The sequence below is a fragment of the Microdochium trichocladiopsis genome (assembly GCF_020744255.1).
Source record: "Microdochium trichocladiopsis strain MPI-CAGE-CH-0230 chromosome Unknown B0I36scaffold_10, whole genome shotgun sequence".
Lineage (NCBI taxonomy): Eukaryota > Fungi > Ascomycota > Sordariomycetes > Xylariales > Microdochiaceae > Microdochium > Microdochium trichocladiopsis.
Window position 1 is genome coordinate 1,670,575 of NW_025763553.1, and position 23,396 is coordinate 1,693,970.

At 55.8% G+C, this 23,396-nt stretch overlaps 8 protein-coding genes across 8 annotated transcripts; 3 read left to right on the forward strand and 5 right to left on the reverse strand.

Annotated features, from left to right (window-relative positions):
- Positions 1-603: 603 nt before the first annotated feature.
- On the reverse strand, positions 604-2,962 carry B0I36DRAFT_30297 (uncharacterized protein). The gene is made up of 4 exons (XM_046152042.1): positions 2,682-2,962; positions 1,186-2,573; positions 954-1,128; positions 604-898 (listed from the first exon to the last, which is right to left on the reverse strand). The coding sequence occupies exons 1-4, from the start codon at positions 2,725-2,727 to the stop codon at positions 810-812; spliced, it is 1,698 nt and encodes a 565-aa protein (XP_046007428.1). The 5' UTR covers positions 2,728-2,962; the 3' UTR covers positions 604-809.
- Positions 2,963-4,861: 1,899 nt separating this feature from the next.
- On the forward strand, positions 4,862-6,600 carry B0I36DRAFT_435098 (uncharacterized protein; the record flags this gene model as incomplete). The annotated part of the gene is made up of 2 exons (XM_046162747.1): positions 4,862-5,670; positions 5,755-6,600. 2 exons carry the CDS (start codon positions 4,862-4,864, stop codon positions 6,245-6,247), a joined length of 1,302 nt encoding a protein of 433 aa, XP_046007429.1. The 3' UTR covers positions 6,248-6,600.
- Positions 6,601-6,615: 15 nt separating this feature from the next.
- Positions 6,616-7,604, reverse strand: B0I36DRAFT_334068 (Alpha/Beta hydrolase protein). The gene has a single exon (XM_046155297.1). The coding sequence runs from the start codon at positions 7,490-7,492 to the stop codon at positions 6,728-6,730; it is 765 nt and encodes a 254-aa protein (XP_046007430.1). The 5' UTR covers positions 7,493-7,604; the 3' UTR covers positions 6,616-6,727.
- Positions 7,605-9,038: 1,434 nt separating this feature from the next.
- On the forward strand, positions 9,039-11,323 carry B0I36DRAFT_334071 (uncharacterized protein). The gene is made up of 5 exons (XM_046155298.1): positions 9,039-9,482; positions 9,578-9,908; positions 9,994-10,754; positions 10,824-11,020; positions 11,087-11,323. Exons 1-5 carry the CDS (start codon positions 9,459-9,461, stop codon positions 11,133-11,135), a joined length of 1,362 nt encoding a protein of 453 aa, XP_046007431.1. The 5' UTR covers positions 9,039-9,458; the 3' UTR covers positions 11,136-11,323.
- A 352-nt stretch (positions 11,324-11,675) lies between these two features.
- On the forward strand, positions 11,676-15,018 carry B0I36DRAFT_377178 (meiosis protein SPO22/ZIP4 like-domain-containing protein; the record flags this gene model as incomplete). Its single annotated transcript, XM_046160529.1, has 9 exons — positions 11,676-11,745; positions 11,829-12,203; positions 12,287-12,438; positions 12,497-13,234; positions 13,282-13,415; positions 13,467-13,831; positions 13,960-14,526; positions 14,579-14,754; positions 14,812-15,018. 9 exons carry the CDS (start codon positions 11,676-11,678, stop codon positions 15,016-15,018), a joined length of 2,784 nt encoding a protein of 927 aa, XP_046007432.1.
- B0I36DRAFT_30358 (uncharacterized protein) lies at positions 14,908-16,487 on the reverse strand. The gene has a single exon (XM_046152043.1). It carries the CDS (start codon positions 16,301-16,303, stop codon positions 15,146-15,148), a length of 1,158 nt encoding a protein of 385 aa, XP_046007433.1. The 5' UTR covers positions 16,304-16,487; the 3' UTR covers positions 14,908-15,145.
- A 164-nt stretch (positions 16,488-16,651) lies between these two features.
- B0I36DRAFT_334074 (xanthine dehydrogenase) lies at positions 16,652-21,440 on the reverse strand. The gene is made up of 3 exons (XM_046155299.1): positions 20,979-21,440; positions 18,712-20,916; positions 16,652-18,655 (listed from the first exon to the last, which is right to left on the reverse strand). Exons 1-3 carry the CDS (start codon positions 21,158-21,160, stop codon positions 16,879-16,881), a joined length of 4,164 nt encoding a protein of 1,387 aa, XP_046007434.1. The 5' UTR covers positions 21,161-21,440; the 3' UTR covers positions 16,652-16,878.
- Positions 21,441-21,870: 430 nt separating this feature from the next.
- B0I36DRAFT_334076 (mitochondrial ribosomal protein S25) lies at positions 21,871-23,323 on the reverse strand. The gene is made up of 3 exons (XM_046155300.1): positions 22,758-23,323; positions 22,100-22,670; positions 21,871-22,002 (listed from the first exon to the last, which is right to left on the reverse strand). The coding sequence occupies exons 1-2, from the start codon at positions 23,142-23,144 to the stop codon at positions 22,326-22,328; spliced, it is 732 nt and encodes a 243-aa protein (XP_046007435.1). The 5' UTR covers positions 23,145-23,323; the 3' UTR covers positions 21,871-22,002; positions 22,100-22,325.
- Positions 23,324-23,396: the final 73 nt, after the last annotated feature.

Consider the following 23,396-nt stretch of genomic DNA (forward strand, 5'->3'; position numbering starts at 1 on the left):
GGCCATGCCGCTTTTCCCCACAAAAGACCGGCCGTACATGGCGCCGGCCGTCGCTCCCACGGCGCAACCAACCACCGAGCCCAACTACCGAGCCTCTGCCTCCAGCCTGCGCAACGACTCGTCCCCGGGTGGGGCGGCAGCGTCTAGACGCTTGCCTCATGCATCCATGCATGCCTGCGGGTACTTGCAAGGGATTCTCTTGCAGGGCTGCTTCTGGCTGGTCCGCTTGATGGCCATCTTTTACAGCCGTTGGTTCTCCCATTTCTGGTCATGGCAACTAACTTCAGTAAATATTTCATTATTCAATCTCATCCAGTGGTCTTGCACGGTTCAGATCCAAGAACTGAGGACCATCTCTGAAAGATTCCCGTATTCTTCCAAGTGTCGGTTCGCATAGGACTCCGTGCGAATCAAGTCACATCGATCGAGGCTCATAGTCAAAGTCAGATATTTGCATTAAGTAATTTTTCTTCCTTGATATCAAATGTCATGGATGCAAAATCAGGCTGGACGCAAGGCTCGGCCTGAGTGGCCCGTCCAGCATGTGTCCAAATATCAAAGGTAGCCCCATATCTCGTGGCCCTTCCACGTTTCCTAGTTTTAACCAGTTTCGCCAGACGCCATTTCACCAGTGTATGCTTGTGCCAACCACCATCTCGCCAGGCCGGCCGGATGCGCTTACTATGTATGTACAGAGAACGAGTATGATGCGAGATTGGGCTGCAACGGGCCTCAGCGCCGTGATGCAGTTGAGGTTTGGATGGCGATTTTCACATAATGTACAGTCGGTTGCAGGAGATGGTCCACGTTCAGGCACCAGGAGGCTTGGCACCTCCCTGCTGTTGTTGAGCAGCAATCGACTGGTACCACAGCGCAAGATACGCTTGGTATCCACCATCTGTACATGGGTTAGTTTTCATGTCAATCCCAACTGTAGAGCTCACTGGACTTACAAGGTGCATAAGGGTCCTCGCCGCCAGGAGCAGCAGCGGCACCGGCCGGCGCGGCAGCAACTGGCGCGGTGTTGTTTTGTGGCGCGCCATAGGTCGGGTTGTCGTAGTCGCGGCGGCCGCCCGGGCGTCCACCACCACCACCTCCACGTGGGCCTCCGCCATTGTTCTTCTGTTGCTTGCAATTTGCGTTAGTGAAATGTTCATGGGAAATAACGCACGTTGTGCTACTTACCACTGCGTCAACCTTGTCCTCGATCGCTCGCTTGGCGCGCTCAATGGAGTCGCGGGAGCCGACAAGACCAATCTCACGCTCAACCTCACCAGGTCCGGATGACTGGGTAACGTTGATCTTGCATCCCGTCGAGTTCTGCATCTCACGAATGGTCTCGCCTCCTTTGCCAATGATCATGCCAACGGCGTCAGATGGAACGTAGATGCGGTCATTGATCTTGTCACCACCGCCACCGCCGGAGAAGCCGCCACCGCCATATCCGCCCTGCTGGTCACGGCCATGGTCACTGCGAGGAGGACGGCCGCCGCCCTTGGGGCCGCCATCGTTGCGGCTATCGCTGTCCACAATCTCGAGGATGAGCTCTTTGGCCTGGGCAGCAGCCTCACGGGTTCCAATGAGATTCACAGGTCGCAAGCCGTTCACGCTCTTGTTCTCAGCGACGATATTGATGTGGCAGCCACTGCGCTCCTGCAAGTCGCGGATAGTCTCACCACCGCGTCCAATAATGAGGCCAACAGTGCGGTCAGGTACCATGATCTGCATGCAATCCTCACCGTCCTGGGGGACCGGGGCTTCTGGACCAGCCCCGGGGGGACCGCCACGACCACCGGCTTGGTTCATGCCGGCGCGAGCAAGAGCGCCCATGCCGCTGTCCTCAACGATCCTGTTGATCTGTGCCGCTGCATCAGCACGGGCAGCACGAGGGCCGGTGATTTTGCACTGGCGGAACGGCTGGGCCTTGTCAGTTGGAGGGACAAATTGCACGCGACAACCAGTTGACGACTCGACGCGACGGAGGTTCTCGCCCTGCCTGCCTATGATGAGACCAACAAGGCTGGATTCAATCTCGATGGTGTCAGTGTCATCATCGCCACCACCGCCACCACCACGACCGCCACGGGGAGAGAAGCGTCCGCGAGCACCAGGTGACCGAGAACGATCGCGACCATAATCACGAGAGCGGCCACCGCGATCATCACGACGTTCATCTCTGTACGGGTTGTAGTTGTCATTGTACGCATCACGGCGCGCATTCGGAGAACGAGAACGCGATCTGAACTGCCGCGAGTCGGGGTGTGGGTTATGGCCAGCATAGGCTCCGGGAGGAGGTTGGTACGGCGTGATGCCCTTGTCAGCAGCATAGGCTTTCGCCTGAGCAATGGCATCGGCAATGTTGACAGACCCAGAATTGACAGGCTTGATGGCACTCAGATCAAAAGTTCCGGACGAGGAGGGTTGAGGCAAGCCATACGCGCCAGCATACGAAGGAGGCGCGGGACCTGGAGGGGCTCCAGGGGGATAAGCTCCAGGTGCAGGACTATAGGCAGGCGCTGGGTGAGGCGGCTGAGCTTGGTTTGGGGTCGACGTAGCCGGCGGTCGTTGAGCAGCTATCAAGAACGGAACGAACGGTCAGATTCCAGATCGCGAAACAAAAGAGAGGCAGTGAGGGAGGCCACTACCGGGGACGGTCAGCGGGAAAGCGAGTCGGAACCTACCTAGGGCTGCGAGGATGGACTCAATGCTTCTTGGGGGTTCGGCCATCTTTGCGATTCAGGTTTCAGTGTTGGCCTTGAACGGCACTAGCAGAATGCTGACAGGAGAGATTCCTCGTTGCACAAGAAGCACCAGAGCGAGTCCTTTTTCAGAAGTGTCTCTTAGAATGCGAACACAGCAGATATCGAACACGGAAGGACAAACAGTCGGCGTGTCGTGTCGTGGCTTTTTCTTTGTCAAGGCAGGTGCGAGTTCATGCAGCGAAATCGTCCAAAGGCAGACAGTCAAAGCATGCGAGTGTCAAGGGCGCTGTAGAGAATGCGATCGATGTGACAAAGACGCGTTCAAGCAGAGGCGAGCACGGAACAGGTTGCCGAGTTCAACGAGTGAGGCCTGATACACAGAGGCTGCGTCTCCCAGATTCACTGATCAGTCAGGCCAGCTTTATGCTTGTGACAATGCTGGGGTAATGAGCGAGGCAGGCGTCTGGTTGTTTGCGAGAAGTGGTCGCAGGCAGTCTCAAGGTTCAGTGTCGCAGGCTGTGGTTGCAAGAGATCCGAGGTGTGCGTAATCGACAAGAGCTGATAAAATCACGCGCGATGAACGACGCGGTTTTGGGTTGGTTGTGTGATGGAAGAGAGCGGGAGAAGACGACCCTCGGAGGCACGAACAGGGCGAGAAGTGGTTGAGGAGAAGGTTGCGGCGAGAATGCAGGAGGCCGGGAGGAGGCTTTAATCGGAAGTCGCCAGCAAAACTCTGCTCCAGCTGGCCAATTACGCAGCAGTATCTTAGAGCACTATCATGCTGGGCAGCAAGAATCCACACATGACTGTTAGTGCATCCACCGGACGAATCAGCCGCCAGGATCCACATTCAAGCGGGCCCTTTTGGAGGCTCCACCAACTTCATGGACAACATTGGAACGTCTCAAACAAGGGCAATATGGAAAGCCTCTCTACGTGCCTTTTGTTCAGTTAGATTGGCTGGCACTCTGCCTTCAGAGTCGTCCTCTTCACTATGACATGACACAGTCCTGTAGATATCTGCGTCTTGATCATCGTGTCCTGCAAGAACTTCCAATCCTTTCAGCCACAAGAAGTCATTACCGGTACCGAGAATACCTGAGAACCACGCTCTGACTTTCCATGGTTTCAAGGCCTTGAAGATATTTAAGACGAGTTTGGCCTCTGACAATGACACTTGCGATGCAGCAAACAAAGGGCAACGCCCTCCAGCCGGAGATGCTCGAGTGAACGATTGGCCAATTCGGCCTGTGCATGGCCGTGCTCACAGCGGCTGATATGCCACCATACCCATCGCAACACCCACGAATACAAGTGGAATTGTGCAAATTGCCGCAGCTGGGTTCAAAGGTCAGGCAAGTGCTGACCATGCCCAGGAGCCTGCCCGATCTGCCATTCCCTGACTCAAGGGTTTTTCTAAAGTTCAAATCTTGGCCGTGGCTGGCCAGTAAGGTGTAGTTGCAATTACAGGACAAGAGGGCACTGTCTGGCAGGCAAGCGGATATCCATGAACGCGAGCAGGAACGTCAATCATTATTGTGGAAGCTCTTTGAAGGCGTGTCGCTGGTGCCGGTCCATTGGGGAAAAGCACATTGTTGACCCTGATGAAAGGACCCTGCGGCGATACAATACCTACCCGTTGCCCAGGCACTCAGTTACCAGGCGACTGTATCGCTCCCGTAGCAACCCGCACGACCTCCCTTGCCGCCTTGACTGCCACCAAGAGCCTGTTGCCCAACGCGCAGCGGACAGTGGGACATTGTTTTCTTCAAGAGCAATTACCCCTCCTCACTGGCAATACTCATCACTTTCTCACCAACCTGTGCATCCAACACCCCCAAACAAAACCCACAAGCGAGCAAGACCACGCTTTCTGGGCTTCTTACCTCGCGCATCGCTGTTGTTGGAGCTTTGGCAGCACATGATTCTTCATTCCTCTTCGTCAGCTCCATCTCGTCCACAACCACACTGAGTCTGGGCGGTATAGGTCGAGCAGGTCAGCCAGCCAACAACGACACTTTTCCCTTTGGCCGAGAGGCTCGACAGCTTGACACTGAAACGTAAGGCCCACCATCGTATCTCGTCGATTGTGATTCTAATCCGCCTCAGGCATAATCGTCGCCGACGCACAAACCAAGAATTTTCAGCGAGACCTCAGCATGTCTCAACTTCCGGCTCTAGGCCGCACCGCAGCGGTCGGCGACACCACCATGTCCCAAGCCCAGGTCTCCATTGAACGCAAAGAGAAAGTCATCCCTCTCGCCATGTTCGTTCGCCAGCGCAAGAAGTACAACCGCCTCGCTATTGAGAGAAACAAGTTGCGCGCCGAACGCAATGAGCTGGCACGCCAGGTGACCAACGACGTGGTCCCTCGACTCGCGTTTGAGCAAGTCCAGAAGGATCGGGCCGATGAACGTGTCCGGACCAGGACGGCTCGCCGCGAGGCCAGAGAGCTGCACTGGGTACTGATGAAGGAGGCTGAAGTCAGCCGGGACCTCGAGGCCCGCACATGCGAGGCGGTCCATCCAGGACTGAACCCCGAGGATCTCGCAGAGGTCCAGCGCGAGATTGACCGGCTCCAGCTCGAGAACGAGCGGCTCAATCTCCGAGCAGCAGAGTATCCCCAGTGCAATGAGGTGGAATATTGGCGTCTGGAGAACGCCGACCTGCAATACAGATATCGTACCATCTGGGAAGAGAAGCAGGAGCTCCAAGCCGCCCTTGATGAAGCCCTGCAGACTGCACCAGTCGAGGCATCGACCCAGACTCTTGCTTCGAATGATGGCACTCAGCACGTCGGAGAATGCCTCGACACTGCCGAGAACCACGCAATCGAGAGCGCGTCTGCCGCCGCAACTCAGGAGAATACTCAAGAAGCGGAGAATGCCCTGGGAGAGGAGCTTGTTACCAAGTCTGCTTATAAGGACCAGGGAGAGGAGAACGCTCAGGGAGAGGACACTGCTACCAAGTCTGTTAGACAGGATCAGGGAGAAGAGACTGCTACCAAGGCTGCTGGAGAGGATCAGGGCTAGGAACCCTTTGACGACGCCAGCGCCGGCATTGTCGAGCACCCTTCTGAGAGCATGTCAACCGAGCATGCCGGAACCATCGCGGCTGAGGGAGCTGAGACAGACGACGACGACTCGAAGTCGACTGCCCCCTCTGAGATCCTTGAAGAGGACCACATCACCGGCTCTGTGTCCTCTTTCCTCCCAGCACCGCCTCCTTCGCGCGCAGAGCAGGACGCCGCGGCCGCAGAGGCAGCAGAGAACAGCGCTGATAGCCGCTGTGAGAAATGCCACACCACGACGGAGACCCTGCTGCAGAACTGCGCGAAGTATCTGCGGGACGTGGAAGCGCAGCAGGACGAGACCGAGTGGCTCGAGCGAGCGCTGGAGTACGAGAAGGATCGTAATGCCGAGCTGGAGAAGGAGGTGGAAGAGCTCAAGCTCTACCGTTTTTTCACAGGCTACGCAATTGCCAGAGGGATTGTAACACTCGGCAACATACTGCAAGGTCTGGCTGGCCGCCCCAGAACTGAGTAGACCGTGCCCGTGCAGGTCCGCTCAAGCGAAGGTCAGGGATCACAAAGCAGCACACTGAGTCATTTCCCATCCAGGTTGGGACTACAAGGGTATTATGCGTGATGACAGCCTTCACCTCACAATCCCATTCATGTACAGGACCTGGTTGGCGGGGTAGTTGCAAGGTAAATACCCCGAGAAGATTTGAGGCAAGACTTTCGAGATACGGTCGTCGGAATTGTTGCCTGAACGAGAAGATGTTGCGGTTGAGGAAGAACAGCAAGGACTTTCAGAAGAAACAAGTTGTGAATATGGCAAGGAGATTCTCATAGCAACGACAGATCAGATAACCCAGCATTACTGCACGAGTATGCGCTGAAACTTGATAGCACCGCGCGGACACCTATTAAATTGCCTACGAGACTCTATCTGTGTGCGATTAGGTACTCGGCATCATCATGCATAGGACATCGCGCATCTGACACCTCATCATCCAGATGTCTACGACAATATGTGCTGTCCCAGCCAGCGATTAAGTATATCCTGCCATGCCACCTTCGGCCCATCAACGCCGAGATGCACCCCGTGCGGCCCGTCCGGCAGGACAAGCAACTCGAACGGCCTGCCCGCGTCCGCCATGGCGCTGGCAAAGACGAGCGCGTTCTGGGCCTTGACTACGGGGTCGTTGGCCGTGTGGAACAGGAACACGGGCGGCGTGCGTCCGTTGACGAGATACTGCGGCGAGACGGACCTCGCGAGCTCAGGCGAGGGATCAGGTCCCAGAAGCCGATCCCTGGAGGGTAGATGTGCGGCGGGAGTCTCCATGGAAATCACACCGTAGGCCAGGATGCCGAAGTCGACGTGCCGGTTTCTCTGGAGAGTGCCATTACTAGTACTGGGGTCCAGGTTGTAATTGTTTGTGCTGAGCAGCGAGGCCAGGTGAGCACCCGCGGAGAAGCCTACCACGCCGAGTTTCCCGGTTGTGAGCACGCCTTGCGCGCGAATCTGGGTGACGGCCTCGAGGGCTTCGATGATTGGCTTGGGGTACAGCGGTGCTGGGGCGTTGAGCGTGGTGCTATACTCGAGCACCCAGGCGTGCCAGCCGCGATCGTTGAAGAACTGGACCGCGTCGGACCCTTCCCCGTCCAGGACGACGGTGGCATAGCCACCGCCGGGAATGATAAGGATGCCATGTCCGTTGGGCTTGGGTGCTGGGTAGAAGACGAGGTTGGGTGCCTGTGCTTGAGGGAGGTATATGCGGGTCATAGTGAGAATTGCGGCGAACAGCAGTTTTGTGCTTGGTGAGTTGTGCAGGGAAGTCTTACACTTGGCCAGAATCAGGGGGTATGCCACGGGAGAAGAGCGATCTGAGATAACCGTCGCGACAGTAGCGAATGCTGTGCTACGAGCAACTAGTTTCTAACGGTTCGGATGAACATCATGCAATAGAACGATCACATATTGCAGGCTCTGTGGATCATGCACTGAGCATCTGCAGCAAGTCGTCATTTCGACACTTGATGCCACATCAAGGTGGATAGACGGCAAGACGTGCATACACGGCCTGATAGTGCCAGGCTCGCATCAAACCAGCACCAACATGCCCATCTGAGGCGGTTGGCTTGGACCCTGCCAACGATTGTCGTCGTAGGCTCCTGGAGAGCTCTGTGCTTATACCATAGTAGCGTTTCCTCGTGAAGATGCTTGCGTCTTGCAAGACCCCTGTTCCCACCGACGCTGTCATCGAATCAAGCCAAGCAGGGCTGATGACTCGCGGGTTTTGCTCTCAACATCGACAGAAGCCGATAAAGGCTCCCACACAGAAACTCCTGCAAGGCCAGTCGAGCAAGGATGGCTTTCGAGGACGCAGATCGATATTCTGATCTAGACAACGCTCTCTGGCAGCGAGAGGCCAAGGGAACGACTCGGAGAAGGCGGGGCAAGGAGTGAGGAGTTTCTGCCAGTTCAGTCATTGTCAGGGGTGCTGTGGAGGTCGTTCTGCCCCGCAAACTCTGGACACCCGCCAGCCGCCATGCCAGACTAACTGTGCTAAGGAGGCCCCCTGCTGGGTATGGCATGCATGCAGCCAGCCTGGGAACCTGGAAGGACCAAGACTCAGCCCTCCCGCCGCCGCTTCTCCGACAAACCTTGCTGCTTGGCTGCTCTTCCGCTCGTAACCGGCCCGGCTAAGCAGCGTCTCGGCAGCCTCGTCGCAAGAACCGCTTCTGCTCGCTCGCCTACGTGTTGCGCCGCCCTCTTCGCCCCTCCCGCCGCCTCCCTCGATCTTCCAGCTCAGAAGCGCTCGTCTTTGCGCCGGTTCCGGGCGGCTTCTTCCGCTTCCGACAATCGCTATTACCCCGGTCTGTCAAGTCGCCGGGTCTGCCTCTCGTCCGGCTTAGGCGCAAACCTCGAAAGTGTCGCATGGGCACTCGATTCTCTGCGTCAATTGGCCGTTGTCTCGGCTCGCCAGCTCTATATTGACCGCCAGGCCTCGTGCTGCAGATTACCAAGTCGCTCGCGAACGTCATTTACGGCAGTCTCCTGCACCCTCCCGCAAGCCGCCTTCACTGCGCCCAGGTCGACACTGTTGTACCGAGGTCGTAGCCACATCCTGCGTATAGTCCGGCACCTCTACCTTGCCAAGCTGGCTGCACACGTGGTCCTCAGAGAGGTGGAAGAGTGACCCAATGGATACCAAGGTCAAGGACAAGAGGGCTGGTAGCGACGCGAAGCCGTCCTCGGCCAAGGACAACTCATCAAATAATGGCGCAGCGCCAGCTTCGCGGGACAGCTCTGTGCACAAAAGCCCTCGGAAGAGGCGCAAGGTGAACCACGGTAGGTGAAGCCGTGATCTTGGGTCCAGTTTGGTCGTGGTGATTCACCTTTGGGAAGGCTCCGCGACAGCCAGCTTATGGTGTGTCCTGCTGGTTGTGTGTGGCGGCCCGTGGGCTTGATCCCGTGTTCTATGCTGTGAAATCTATCGTTTCCCTGGCTGACAGTCTCGACTCTTCTTGCAGCTTGTGTTTACTGTCGCCGTTCGGTAAGCACACGGCCTGCCCGACGCCCTCCCCCGAGGATCCATTGGTTTCACAGCGCCGCGTATATGCACCTTTGTAGGGCCTTGACCTTGTCACGCCTCTTGCTCCCTGTATTAGCATTGTTCTGCAAGACATGGCGCTCGTGCTGGATCCGGTCTCAATGTCCAGGTTACTGACAACATGTGCATGGTGGCATGCAGCATATGACGTGCGATCTAGTATGTAAGATTTGTTGTTCTTGAGTGTTCCTGCGCCTCCAGCATTCGCATTTCTCTTCCTTGTGCGAACACTCTGACCAACGGCTTATGAACAGGAGAGACCTTGCACGAGATGCATCAAGCGCAACATCGGCCATCTTTGTCACGATGAGCCGCGTGATCCCGACACGAAGAAGCCGAAGCCCGTTCGCTCCACTTCGTCAGCTGGACACGAGGAATCAGACAAACAACCAGATATGGCTCAGAACACAGTCGACCAGGCGTCCCGCTCCATGGCACCACCAACGTTCGACTCTAGTGGCGCTGCACAGAAGGAAACCTTTGGGTCGGGCTCTATCGGACAGTCTGCAAATCCTCTCACGCTTGTAGCACAGTCGCCCGTTTCCGCGTTACCAGCCACTACATCCAGCCGAAACCTCGATCAGTGTAGGTTCTTGTCCAACGTGATTTTGCGACGCGTGGGGTCCCGCTCAGAGCTCATGTTGACTTTCTCTTTCGCACGAATTTGCAGTCGCCGGATTCTCAGACACCTGGCTCAGTGGACGGGGTCAATTTCACGACATGCACAACTACAACACGCAGTACTTGCTCACCCCAGAGGTGCATAGCGAGTTCAATCTGCTCAATGACTTTCTAAACACTAGCTTGCTGGACGACAACGCCATGCTTGACGAACACGGTGGCCTCTACCGCCCAAATCAATCTGGCCAAGCAGACATAGCCAGTTTCCTGACCGGAGGTATGGGGAACGGCCTCCTGCCGCCAAGCACCATGCAATCCGGCGCCATGGGGCCTCCAAATGCCGAGCACGGAGCCACCATCTCGCGCCCGGGAAGCACGTTGCCACCAGACAAGACGAGAGAGTTCTACTTGCAGGCCGCTGATCCTTCTGGCAATGACACTCCGGAGGAGCGCATGCAGCGCGTCCTGAAAGCAAAGTACGATGCGGGCATGTTGAAGCCCTTCAGCTACATCAAGGGATACGCACGATTGGGCAAGTATATGGATGGCCATATAGCTCCGAGCTCGAAACAAAAGATTCTGCGCCAGCTAGATCGCTTCCGGCCCAAGTTCCGTGAAAAGGCCCAGGGCCTCACGGACATGGAGTTGATCTATGTCGAAATGTGGTTCGAAAAGACGCTGATGGAATACGACCGCGTGTTCGCTGCCATGGCGGTCCCCGCGTGCTGCTGGCGCAGGACGGGCGAGATTGTGCGAGGAAACAGGGAGATGGCGGAGCTGATACATGTTCCGACAGAGAGTCTTCGAGACGTGAGTTGCACCAATCTCACTTACGATGCTTACGCGTATCCCGTTCTGCACTGACTCCTCACAATGCAGGCCAAGCTCTCGCTGCACGAGATCCTGACTGAAGACTCCCTGGTTCGTTACTGGGAGGAGTTTGGGACAATCGCCTTCGATCCTGCGCACGATACTTTGCTCACGGCTTGCGCGCTCAAGAGCCCAGACGATGACTCGAAAGATCCGATTGTCAATTGCTGTTTCTCCTTTATGATTCGCAGAGATGAGCACAAGATGTGAGTTCCTTTGGTCCTTGACTCGAGGCAGCCGGAAAGCGTGTTACTGACTGCGATATGGAACAGACCCAGTCTGATTGTCGGCAACTTTCTTCCCCACGATCCAGCGCATTAAAAGTACATAATTCATTCTGGCCGCTCGACTACATATTGATGGGCCCAATACATCATTTGTTACTTGCCTCAGGGCGTCGTGTCATGGATAGCGACAGATCATAAAAGCATATTACCTGTTTCACGAAAGCCATGATGGGAGGGAGAATAAAACCACATTTCAGAATAGAAGACCCCGCGATGCCCTGATCTGTGCTGTCCTTTTTTGTCCCCCTGAGTGATCTAACCGACATTTCCCTGCCCTTGTTGATGTGTTGAGGCGTCGCCTGGTAGTCGGTGCATTTGCATTTGAGCGCGCACTGTCGATGGTGTCGGGAAACGGAGCAACCACGTCCTTCGCACCTTCCCTGTCTTGCACGACAACAACATCTGGCATTGATGTTTGGCAAGCTGGACGCCCAACCCAGGACCACCAACTCTGCGCATACACACCACGTACAGTTCTCGCCACGATATCTTGTCTCGGGGGCGACGACATCTGTGCTGATCCGAAGAGCGCGACAGGAACAGCCAGCTCCCCAAACAGTACGACACACTTGTGATGCACGAGAGCCAGGTCCAATGTGATGCCTTCAGCACCAGATCGCCGTTCAGCTTCAGCGGAGAGCCTGGTCAAGTCGATCACATGTACCCAGCCCTCGTATCCGATCATTCCCATGTTCATTGCGCCGCTGACAATCCCGACTCATCACAGCATTCTGCCACGACCTGCGCAGAGAGTTCCCGCACACGACCGATGCTCCTTCCAGGAAGGTCCTCGAGGACAAATTAGAGAGCCACATCCACACGGTCGCATCCTCGTCGCTCAAGAACCTGGCCTCTCCACAGTATCAAGAGCTCGACACAGCAGGCACGGATCTGTGGAACTTGTGCGCGCGCCTCCGCCGACAGAGCCAACACAGTGATGCCGCCACCTCGGCCAGTACGCCCTCGAGGCTGCTGACCCTCGTTCGCCTATATTCGTTCATGATTCTGGCACTCGCGCAGAGCAGTGCCGAGCACCACAGCACTGCCAACAACCTGATTCGCCTGCACAGGCTGGCGATCAAGACAGGACGAGCTTGCATAGGTAGCTGAACCCTGCAATCTTCGCCCACATGCATATACGCTGCCAGGCACTTTCAGGACTAAATGAGTAACACTGGTCCTTAGATGAGGGCGAAATCTCCCTCGCTTCCGACGTACTGCGCAAGGCGGTTGAGTACAAAACTATGTTGAGCAAGCTAGAAGATGCATTGCCAGAAGGAGAAGGTCCAGGCTACCGAGCACCAGAGACGGAGTGTTGGATGCTGCAGACTACCATCGTAAGTTCTGCGCGATGCCCATTGATCTCAGGAGTCGTCCTCGCTCACCCCAATAAAGGCCTGGAAAGACAATCGTTTAGAGCTTGTCGAGCACTTCCACACGAAGCTCGATGAAATAAAGGGCGACATGACGACCGAGCACATTGAAAGATTCGCCGACACCATATTTGCCATCGGACAGAACCTCTCCGCCCGGAATGAATGGTCCACCGCCACCAAGTGGCTGCAAAGAGCGTATATCTGGATCAATACCCCTGAAATCGATCAGCTCTCCAAAGAGGGGGCAGAGCTCAGGCTGGCCATCACGAGATCACTCATCCAAGCGCACCTCCACACAGAAGCTTCCGACAACATGGAGCAAGCCGAGAATCTTATTCAGTCCTTAGAAGGAGAAATTGGCAACACCATGATGGTCCTCCTCTTGCGGTTAGAAATTCTCGTTGCGACGCCTGGGGAGAGTTTTGACTCCTCGTCGTATGCAAGTGTGATGCGCAGGATGATAGAAACCACCGAGATGTCTGACATAACATTCAAGGTCATCGTTCATCATATACGCAAGCTGGAGGACAAGAGTCCAAGCACGTCAATGGACCTTGTCGATCAATTCTTGCGGATGAAAGTGCTACCCACTACCCGTGCGGACTGGATCGAGCGTCTTGTGGTGCTTCGAACTCACATGGCAACCAGCCACCGAGAGACTGAAATCACGTCCCAAGGAATGACTGTTCTTCTTGATCAAATAAAAGACGTGGCTCAGACGCCTTTCTCGGCTACAGCGACCAATGCCATACAAACAGTACGTTTGTGAATACCAAACGCCCACGGCTAAATAGCTGACGTCAGATCCAGTTGCTGTGGAAGAAGATCGATGCCAACTACTCCTCTGGCGAATATGCTCTGGCAGTCTCATGGTGCCGCGTTGCGTTGCATCCAATGCTCGAGCAATGCGGCCCCGTGAATGCAGCCAAGATATCGAGGTCTGAATTCGATGTCCCGAACATTAAGGGCGACGGCTGATTTGTGTGCAGAAAACTTCTTATCTGCGCGGCAGAAAATAACGACCTAGAGACTGCGATCCAAACGTTTCGTAACATGAGCGAGTCGGCTCGAAACGAGCCCAGCTCGCTCTTCCTCGGTTTCAAGATTGGGATACAAAGTGAGAATGCATTGCTTGCACAGGAGTGTCTTGACTCTATCGCGCAGCAGACCACTGCCAATATGCGGTATCTCTACGCTTGTTGTCTAGAAGCACAAAAGGTCAACGAGAAGTCCTGCGTGCTGAGTGCTCTGCAGCATATTGCCCGCAAATATGATCAGTGCGCGCAGGGTTCTGTCCATACTCCAGCCCTGCTCCGCAGCATTATTCGACTGCAGTTGGGACTTTTGAATGACAGTGTTGAGCAGCGGGTACAGCCTCAGACTCTACAAGCCGACATATGCGACACATTCGAGGCCAGCAAGTTTCTCCTTCCAAAACAGGGTGCCATCTGTTACATTTCCGTTCGCTAACTGTGATGATAGCCGTGCACCTTCTCAAAGACGACCCACGAGACGAGCAAGGTGACAAGCTCTTTACAATTGCTGAGCTTGATTGGTTCTGCAAGAACGCATACAACCTTGGTCTGAAGCACACTGCTACGTGGGACATAAGCCTTGTCGTCCGACTTTTTGAGGTGTGCATATCCGTCATGCAATACTACCCGCCAGATTTACCAGCACAACCGGCTTGCGATATCCTCCTCCGGAACCTTTTCTGTCACTTTATGGTCGCCACGGCCCTTCTCGCCATCGCCCGCGCTGAAGACAATATCGAAAAGCAACTGCAGCACTACCTCATAATGCGCAAAAAAGTCAAGGCGTTCGATGAGATGCTCGAATGCGAGAAGGGAAAGCTTGATGACGTCCTCATCGATGATCTCGAGCTTAAGCTTTCTACTCTCTTAGTCTTCGATTTCGAAGGCGCCATTTGCCTCAAGTCGTATGATGACCTGGATAGCATTATCTTGCGAGCAAAATTGCTTGAAGAGGCAGCAGCGTATCAAGCCATGGCAGACTGCCTTTTGAGAGCCGCCAACGTCCCAAGCCAGAGTACGTTCACCTCGTACTTGTACGTGGAGTGTGCTGACACAAACCCTCACAGCCCTCTATGCCACGCTTCGAAAGCTTGCGAATGAAATCTGGGCCTTGGAGAGATTCAATGTTGACAGAGTAGCGAAGTACATGCGGTGCCTCTTGCAAGCAATGCTGCCTTGCAACCCGGACTACCCTTTGCGTATCATTGAGGAAGTGGTCAGATTTGTGAAGGAAGCAGCCGAGGTGAGTGTGCCGATTGCTATCGTATGCTCTTGGAAGACTGACATGGTGCGCTTGTAGTCCGACAACGCATTTCCGGATACTGAAGTGGAGTGGTTCATCGCAACAGCGTTCAACCACGGGGTTGATCTTTATGGAAATGGCGAGGACGAGCTGAGCAAGAAATGGTTCGGCTACGCCATGACACTTGCACACTACTATCAAGATGGCGGCATCATGGAGAAGGACTTGCAGGAAAGAAGTACACGGCTGCAATGGGACGGCTGACTTGAACCGTAAGAAGATAGCCCGCGTGAGTAACGTGTCGGACATTGAGAGCTTTGCTATGTGCTTCCGCCACAGCATGCTACCAGCCCAGACATTTGACATCTTTTTGCTTGATGAAGCAAAACACTCATGGGCTTCTACCGATGATCATTTCCCGCACAGTTTCCTCCATGGGTGTAGCCTTGACTCCGACTCGGCCGAGCAACTCAGCCAGCGTGGAGTCGTCGACATGACACTCACCATCCTCAAGAGCCGGATAAGTCCTCGCCCACCACTCGACAGCTGGTTTGCTTTCCGGTCCTGAGCGGGACGTATACGTCGCAATGTGCTCGCGCAGGGGCACGATCTGGACCTTGATTTTCCGTGCGGTGGCTTTGGCGGTGGTGGCAGTCTCGGTAATTAGGTTCGCCACCTCAGCAAGCGTCAGAGCTGTTGAAGGCGGGTTAGAGAGGTAGAATTTTCTGCCAAGGAATTCATTGCTTCTGTTATCGCTGATCCCTTGGTTTCCTGATTTGAGGAATGCTGCAAGCGACGAGAGCACCACGGCGCTTCCAACACCCAGGTCCTTGATGGCTGTCCAGCTGATCTTGCCGTCGCCGGCTAGTTTGACCACCTCTTCGCGCCCCTTCTCCTCTCCGGCCTTGTCCTCCAGGTACGCCTTGGTGTCGAAGTAACCCAGGTACAGAGGCCAGGACTCGTTGTACAGGCCCTCCCGGATCACGGTGCTCTGCAGCTTCCCCTGTGCAGCCAGCTCCGCGAGATAGGCCTCAGTCCGCAGATGCGCCCGCATGACGCCGGCCTTGGACTCTCCCTCGGAGGCACCATCCTTGACATTGTGGCTGCGCCGAGCGGCGAAGCTGCGGAACCCAAAGGCCAAGCTGGAGTAGACGAGGACCTTGACCCCCGCGGCCACGGCGGCATCGATGGCGGCGAAGTGATGCGCCTCCCGGCCAGTACCGGGCGGGGCATCGTTGAAGTCCATGGATATCCGCGGCGTCGAGACGAGGAAGAAGACGTCCACGCCGTCGAGGGCCGCGGTGAGGCTCTGCGGGTCGTCAAAGGTGGCGTGGCGGACTTGGATGCTGGGACTTCCCGATGATGAGGAGGAGGTGGAGGCGAGCTTGTCCCACGTCTCGGACCCGGGCTTGGACGAGGTCAGGGCGATGATGTTTGCGGGCGGGTGCAGGGCGTGCTCGAGCAGGGCGTGCAGGGTCGCGCCGCCGAGCTTGCCGCTTGCGCCGATGATGGCTATCGTCGGTGATGGTGAGTTCGTGGTAGTGGCCATTGCTGCTTTACGTTTTTCTTTTTGATTTTCGTTATGTTTTTATTGATAGACACTGGAAGACTGGATGGCACCCAAGCCACTTTGCCGGGAGAGAGGAGGAGACTTGAAGACTGTTTCTTGTAATTCGGGCTTGCGTGATGATGTTGTCATACGGTGGTTTCAAGTCGAGATGTATGGAATTACCAAGTCGATGCTTGCTTGCTAAGCGGGCCTTCGTGGTGCGGAGAAGTTGGAGAATGGTCCCCACAAGGAGGGGGGAAGAATAATTCCCCACTGGCAACTCGCATTGATGATGACGTAGCCACGACAACTTTGATCGTTATGTTCCAGAGAGGGGTTGTATTCAGAGTGTTTTGATATCGGCATGAGACTCTCGCAACCGGCGTATAATTCTCGTTTCTTTGCGTTTAGAGCCGCTTCCAAGATGATTGAGGCACAATTGAGCCAAACTTTCCGTGTCAAGCTTCCTTCATGATGAATATCAATTTTTACAATAAAACAAACTACAAGTTGACCGGTTACCAGGTAAATATATGTTCTCCAGCGGACCCGCGAATCCCAAAACACCAGACCTTTCAAATGGCAATGAAAAAATTCTTCTCGCCATCCTTTGGCACAACGCGGGCTTTCTCCATGATCGGGTCGACACAAGACAGTCTGATCCTCTCTGGGGTCGCTGGACTCTCCAACCTCAAGAGCCCATCAGCCTTGTCCTCGCCATTCGTTGCTGTCTCGCCGGCTCCTCCTCCTGACAGACCACCTCCGTGCTCAGCCAGCAGCGCCTTGACCCCGTACTGCGCACGCGCGCCCTTGAGCGCATCGCGGATCGCGAAGAACACCGCGCTGCCCATGAACAGCGGCGGCTCGCCGACGCCACGACTGCGCTGGATCGTTCGCAGGTTCTCCCACGTGACGCCCTTGAGCAGGCTGACGTTGAACACCTGCGGCACGTCGCGGAAGCCGGGGATCTTGTATGCTCCGGGACCCTTGGTGAACAAGCTACCCGCAGCCGGACCGTTTCGAAGCCAGAGTGACTCCTCCATCGTGAACAGGCCGAGGCCTTGCAGGAACGCGCCCTCGATCTGTCCGTAGTCGATGGATGGGTTGATGGACCGCCCGACGTCCATCTTGATGTCGGCCCGAAGGCAGGTCCAGGTGCCCGTCAGGCAGTCGATCTCGACCTCGGCAGCAGTGACGCCCTGCGTGAAGTAGAAGAACATCTTGCCCTTATTCTCGCCCCAGGTATAACCGATCTCGGGGGTCTTATAAAATCCGTTGGCACTGAGGTTGACACGGTCAAAGTACGCCGCGTGGGCGAGCTCCTTCATCGTCGCGTCGGGACCGAGTTTCTCTCGGTAGGGCGCCAGGCGCGCGTTGAGCTGCTCGCAGGCATTCCAGACTGCGTATCCGTTGAGGTCGGAGGATGCGGAGGCGGCGGTGGGAGAACTATTGGCGACCGTGTTCGTGGACGTGTCGGAGATGTAGACGTTTTCCAGGGGCACCTTGAGCGCCTGGGCAGCGAGGGTGATCATCTTGGTGTGCAACCCCTGGCCCATCTCAGTGCCGCCGTGGGCGACGAGGACAGAGCCGTCGTGGTAGATGTGCACGAGCGCGCCGGCCTGGTTGAACCACAGCGCCGTGAAGGAGATGCCAAACTTGGTCGGGATGAGGGCAAGTCCGCGCTTGCGCCACTTGTGCGTATCGTTGAACTCGGTGACGGCCTTGCGCCGGTTTGCATAGTCTGACTCCTCCATTACCTGCTTGTACATGAGCGGCACATGCCAGTCCTCGATCTTCTGGTTGAAGTGTGTCGTCTGGTCGTCGGTGTACATATTGATTTGCTGGAGCTCTTCGACGGGCAGGCCCAGTCTGTCCGCGACCTCGGCCATATATGACTCGGTGATGAACATGCCCTGCGGGCCGCCGAAGCCGCGGAATGCCGTGTTGGACATGGTGTTGGTCTTGCAAAGTCGACCGCGGACGTGGACATTGGGGATATAGTAGCAGTTGTCGACGTGCGTCATGGCGCGTTCGCACACGGCGGCACTGAGGTCGAATGACCAGCCGGCGTTGTTGAAGATGTCCACATCGAGCGCCTGGAGCTTTCCATCCTTGTTGACACCCACTTTCCATTTGGCCAGGAACGGGTGCCGCTGTCCTGACATGACCATGTCTTCATCACGGTTCAGCATGCATCGGACTGGCCGCTTCGTCTTCTGTGCTGCAAGGGCGCAAATTGTGCTGAGCGCGACACATCTCGTCTCCTTGCCACCAAAACCACCGCCAAGACGCTTTACACGCGCAACGACCTTGTTCGAGGCGACGCCCAGAATGCGGGAGGCAAATGCTTGTCTGTGCTCACTCGTCAGCATCCGTGTATTATATATGGCGGGGCAGATTGTACTCACGTCTCTGTAGGGTTCTGGCTGCTGGACCAGATCTCCATTTCTCCGTCCTCCGGCTTGGGGATGGCCACAGTAGCATTCGTCTCGAGGTAGAAGTGCTCCTGTCCACCCATGCGCGCGATGCCCGTAAAGGTGTAATCGCAGTTCTTGAAAGCCTCATCGACATCGCCCTTCTTGATATGCCTGAAGAAGTTGTGGAAGCTCTCCTGTTCAATGGCCTCCTCCATCGTGAAGACGGCAGGAAGGTCTTCGTACTCAATCTTGACGGCACGCACACCTTGAGCGGCCTTCTGCTGCGAGGTAGCCAGCACGATCGCAATAGGCATACCAGAGTGGAAGACCTCGTCCTCGGCAAAGAACAAGTCATCAAAGTTGGGTGCTCCCCACTTGTTGTCTTCCGGACTATGCAAGTCGTTCTTGTCGACGACATCTACTACGCCGGGAATATCAAGTGCTGCCGAGTAGTCGATGGACTTGATTTTGGCGTGGGCCCTTGTGGACAGGACCAGACATGCGTGGAGTTCGTTCTTCATGGGCGGGATATCGTCAGTGTACTGCGCCTCGCCCGTACATTGCTTCATGGCAGCAACGTGATTGCCAGCCTTGCCTAGCGTCTCCATGGCGTATTCCGCAGTAACCTCGTCGTCCCTCCAGCCAGATGAAAGGGCTCTCTCGAGCTCCTCTACAGCCTGGCTGTCTCCGTGCTGGCTCTCCGCATTCAGCTCGCCGAGACAGTCCTGGTAGAACCTGTAGAAGAAACTGAGAGCCAAGGCGCGACGATATGAAGCCATGCCTCCGGGCACACTGAAGCTCAGGTTGAAGTCTTCGCCAAGAGCTCCCATGGCACCCTCGAGCGTCTCTGGGTGGGCAAACATCTTGCCCTGCAAGTACTCGTTGGTCCTCTTTGCCGCGACAGTGAACGGAGCCATGCCGCCGAGGACGAGATTGCAGTGTTCCACCGTGCCCTTCTCATCGACCTTCAGGTGGAAAGCCCCCGTCACGATAGCGATGTCATCGTCCTTCCGCTTTGCTTGCTTGTATGCTCTAAAATAGTCACCCTTTTCGCGGTTGACGGGAATGCGGATAGCCGCAATAATGGCATCGTTAGGAAGCGATGTCTTTCGGTAGCCGGTGAAAAAGGACGACATGGGAAGTTCTGTGGTCTCCTTGGCTGACTTTGCGATCAAAACACAGTTGGCTGCCATGAATACTGGGTTCAGGTCAGAAATCGGAGATGCTGTCGCCAGATTTCCAGCAGGCGTGCCAACATTCCTGATTTGTCGCCCAGCAAAGTACTTGAGCTGCTTGTGCATCGCCTCAAATACTTGCCCTTTGGTCTTGCCATAGTGCTTGATGGCCTCCTGGCAGATGTTCTCCAAATCGGTGAGAACAACATTACCCCCGATTTCCAGGTGGTCGTCGTGGAACTGGTACTGCCGCAGCTCAGGAATGTCCCCGACAAACACAGAGATAGGGTACTGGAGCGCCTTGAACTTGATCTCAATCTGCGTCTCAGTGCTGCCGCCAATGATCTTGGCACCAGGATAGACGCTCTTGATCTCAAGAAGCTGCTCGAGCGTGACTGGGCGATACCAACGCTTGCGCTTGTTCCCAAAGGCTAGAGGTTTCAGCTCGTGCTTCTTTAAAGCTGGCGGAAATATGAGCTCCGTGTCTGGCTTGTACTCGATGAAGCCCGGTGGCGTGAAACGCTTGATCGGCTGTCCGTCGTCAAGACTCTTGCTCTTGCAGCAGCCTCCCTTGGCCGCATCTCCATTGCCATTCTGCTCCATGCAGCAACCAGAGCCACCGTTTGTCTTGCTCTTGCCGCAGGCGCTTTCGGCACTGAACGTCCGAGCAGCATCGAGGATGGGCCGGTAGCCAGTACACCGGCAGAGGTTGCCATCAAAGGCCTCCTCGATCTCGTCCTCGGTGGGGGTGTCGTTGTTCCTCAGCAGGGCATACAAGCTCATCACTATACCAGGAGTGCAGAAGCCGCACTGGCTGCCATTCCCCTTGGCAATACGCTCCTGCGCTGGGTGTGGCCGGTTGACATTGCCGATACCTTCCACGGTGATGACATGCTTGCCATCCAGACTGGCCAGCGGCGCAAGACACGCATTCACGCTGGCATGGTAGATCTGCTTTGTTGTTGGGTTGTACTGGCTGATGACGACTGTGCATGCACCGCAACCGCCCTCGGCACAGCCACTATGTCGTGATAAGGAATCAGCCTGGGATCAACGAGCAAGCAGTAAAGAATGCAAACCTACAGCTTTGTGCCAGTCAGGCCTATGCCTCGAAGATACTCGAGCAAGGTGACTTCTGGGTCTATTTCATCGAGCACAACCCTGGTGCCATTCAGGAAAAAACGGATGGTGTCGTCAAATGCCGTGGTCAATGCAGAGGCCGGGAGCATCTTTTCTGGCTCTGGGGAGATGGCGATGGGTGCCATGATGCTGAGAAGGCGGAATCGCCAAGTGACTGGTGGATGATGGCTGCAAAAGGAAGAGGACAAGAGGTGATAAGGACCAAGACCCTTCTTGTATGGCGATCTCGACCTAGACCATCCGGGGTATCAAGGTTGCCACTAATTGGGAACTTGGGGGGATGGTGGTATCGGCTCAACCAGGATTCTGACAGACAGCAAGGACGATTGCTGAGGCGAGACGTGAAAAAGGCAGGATGGGGAAAGCTGAGGAGGATCCCGCCCGAATCCAGTCCTGTCTCACATGGGAGCAATGGGGTAGCTCGAGGCTTGCTTGTCTCGTGCTCTTCTATGGCGGGGTGTGGCGACCTGCTGGGCGAGGCCCTATCTCAGCCGCCCGCGCTTCCCTATCAGCAAAACGACACGATCTATCTCGTAAGCCAACCCGACACTGTGCCCTAAAAGCTTGTCCACGCGCGGGAGAGCGAAAGGACCGCACTGGACGATGCTGGGCAGGCGCGGCCGTAGACAAATCAACGCCAAGGGATATGCTCTTAGCTCTTAGCTTCTGGGCCGCACCCAGGATTGTCTCCCACACCAGCGGCGGTCTGCGACGGGGCTCGGTGGGGGCACCCCACAGCTCGGCAGCGGAGGGCTCCATCGCCATCGGCCGGCTCCGCGGGTGTCCCTTGGGAATGCAGCTATGCAAGCCGGGCACGGCAGAGAGCATCCCAGCTGCAGACAATTCACGTAATTGATGGTTATCACGCCGCAAAGCCATCTGACAGCGCCGTAGTCTGTATGAGGCTTTGATTGTGCGGATCGAGAATCCATATCTGGATAAGAGAATCCAAATCTGGATAGTTCCTGTGAGCAAAACAAGCCCTGCTATCTGTCAACGTCTCCCGTGGTTGACTGGTTTGGTGTATGTACGACCTCAGACACTCCAAGCTAAACATATCTCAGCACGTCACTCATAACCACACCTACGAACCAATTCAACGCTATATGCTTGTACAATATGGTAGGTCAAGGCTATAAAGGCTGCTCATTTTCCATCCAGCGTGACTGGATCCCACTCAATGTCGAGGTCATGCCGGGTCTATGTGCTGTTGTACAATATCCCATACATTTACGCATATTTCTACAAGTTGTTGCTTCTCCTGGCAGCGAAGCTTACCACAGCTGCTCCTCACTTCGCCTCGTCTGCAACCTCCGTCTCCGCTTCGGGCTCTACAGCATCCTCCTCGCCAAAGGACGTATAGGCCGAGGTCTGCTCGGTGCGGACAATTTCAATCTGCTTGCTCGCCCACTTCTTCCACGACTCGAACTCCTTGTCCTCGAGCTCGAGGCCAACCTGCAGGAAGCCCTTGCCAAAGTACGCACCCACAGCACGCGCTTCTTCGGCTGCTATCCTGCGCTCAACATCCTCTTCTTGGCGCAACTGGTAAAACTCGCGTCGGGCAGCATCATAGGCCTTGACCCGGGTCATGCCGGGAATGTTGTACATCATCCACATTTGGCGTTGGACGACACTAGATGGTAGAGAAACATGTTAGCCAAGAGTCTCGTTTGCGCACCTCCATTCTTCCCAAGGGCGCCACTGCTGGAATTCTTCGTACCTCTCACCAGACAGCTGCATGCCAGGCTGCCTGAGTCCATTTGACCAGTCGTATTTCTGAGCATCCTTTCCGTCCGTCTCGACAATCATGCGTGGCCTCGCCAGCTCCCAGGGGTGGTCTTTGTAGAATTGGCGACGCAGAATGTCCTCCTCGTATGTGAGCTTTTGGGGCTGGAAGAGCTTGCTGGCCTTTCGTGTCCGTGATGTGATCTTTTGGGGCTGGTGCTGTTGTGGGTATGTCCGCGTGAGGATCTCGGCTGGTGGGTGAGCCGCCACGATGTCGTACCATACGGGCTTCTGGGTGCCCTTCCCTCCAATCATGGACTGGTTGAGCAATGCCGTTGCGGTCTGGAAAACCCTTGGCGGGGCCGTCTGTCGTACGCCGCCCATGACTTCTTGCTGTGAGGATGTTTGTTGTCGTCGCTGTCGTGGACGATGAACAGGCGGGTTCAGGTTCGTGGTCGACCAATGCGGACTGATGTGTCGCGGGGCAAGCACCTGAAGTGTGCGGATCAGATGCGCAAATCCCTTGCAACAACACTGCTCCAAGAACTGGAGGCACCGAGAGCACAAGCTTGGGGTGTGATGATGCGATGCGCCGCACTGAAAGCTCAAAGGCGTCGAGTGTCGAATTCTGAACAG

Bases quoted from the DNA above. Each gene is read 5' to 3' on its own strand.
- B0I36DRAFT_30297 (XM_046152042.1), bottom strand. From the start codon at position 2,727: ATGGCCGAACCCCCAAGAAGCATTGAGTCCATCCTCGCAGCCCTAG. The intron at 2,574-2,681 runs GTAGGTTCCGAC...CGTTCTTGATAG, and splicing joins GTCCATCCTCGCAGCCCTAG to CTGCTCAACGACCGCCGGCT. The intron at 899-953 runs GTAAGTCCAGTG...ACCCATGTACAG, and splicing joins CGAGGACCCTTATGCACCTT to ATGGTGGATACCAAGCGTAT.
- B0I36DRAFT_334068 (XM_046155297.1), bottom strand. From the start codon at position 7,492: ATGACCCGCATATACCTCCCTCAAGCACAGGCACCCAACCTCGTCTTC.
- B0I36DRAFT_334071 (XM_046155298.1), top strand. From the start codon at position 9,459: ATGCAGCATATGACGTGCGATCTA. The intron at 10,755-10,823 runs GTGAGTTGCACC...CTCACAATGCAG, and splicing joins CGACAGAGAGTCTTCGAGAC to GCCAAGCTCTCGCTGCACGA. The intron at 11,021-11,086 runs GTGAGTTCCTTT...GATATGGAACAG, and splicing joins CGCAGAGATGAGCACAAGAT to ACCCAGTCTGATTGTCGGCA.
- B0I36DRAFT_30358 (XM_046152043.1), bottom strand. From the start codon at position 16,303: ATGGCCACTACCACGAACTCACCATCACCGACGATAGCCATCATCGGC.
- B0I36DRAFT_334074 (XM_046155299.1), bottom strand. From the start codon at position 21,160: ATGGCACCCATCGCCATCTCCCCAGAGCCAGAAAAGATGCTCCCGGCC. The intron at 20,917-20,978 runs GTAGGTTTGCAT...ATCACGACATAG, and splicing joins GGCCTGACTGGCACAAAGCT to TGGCTGTGCCGAGGGCGGTT. The intron at 18,656-18,711 runs GTGAGTACAATC...GAGTGAGCACAG, and splicing joins AGCCAGAACCCTACAGAGAC to ACAAGCATTTGCCTCCCGCA.
- B0I36DRAFT_334076 (XM_046155300.1), bottom strand. From the start codon at position 23,144: ATGGGCGGCGTACGACAGACGGCCCCGCCAAGGGTTTTCCAGACCGCA. The intron at 22,671-22,757 runs AGGTACGAAGAA...TCTCTACCATCT, and splicing joins GCATGCAGCTGTCTGGTGAG to AGTGTCGTCCAACGCCAAAT.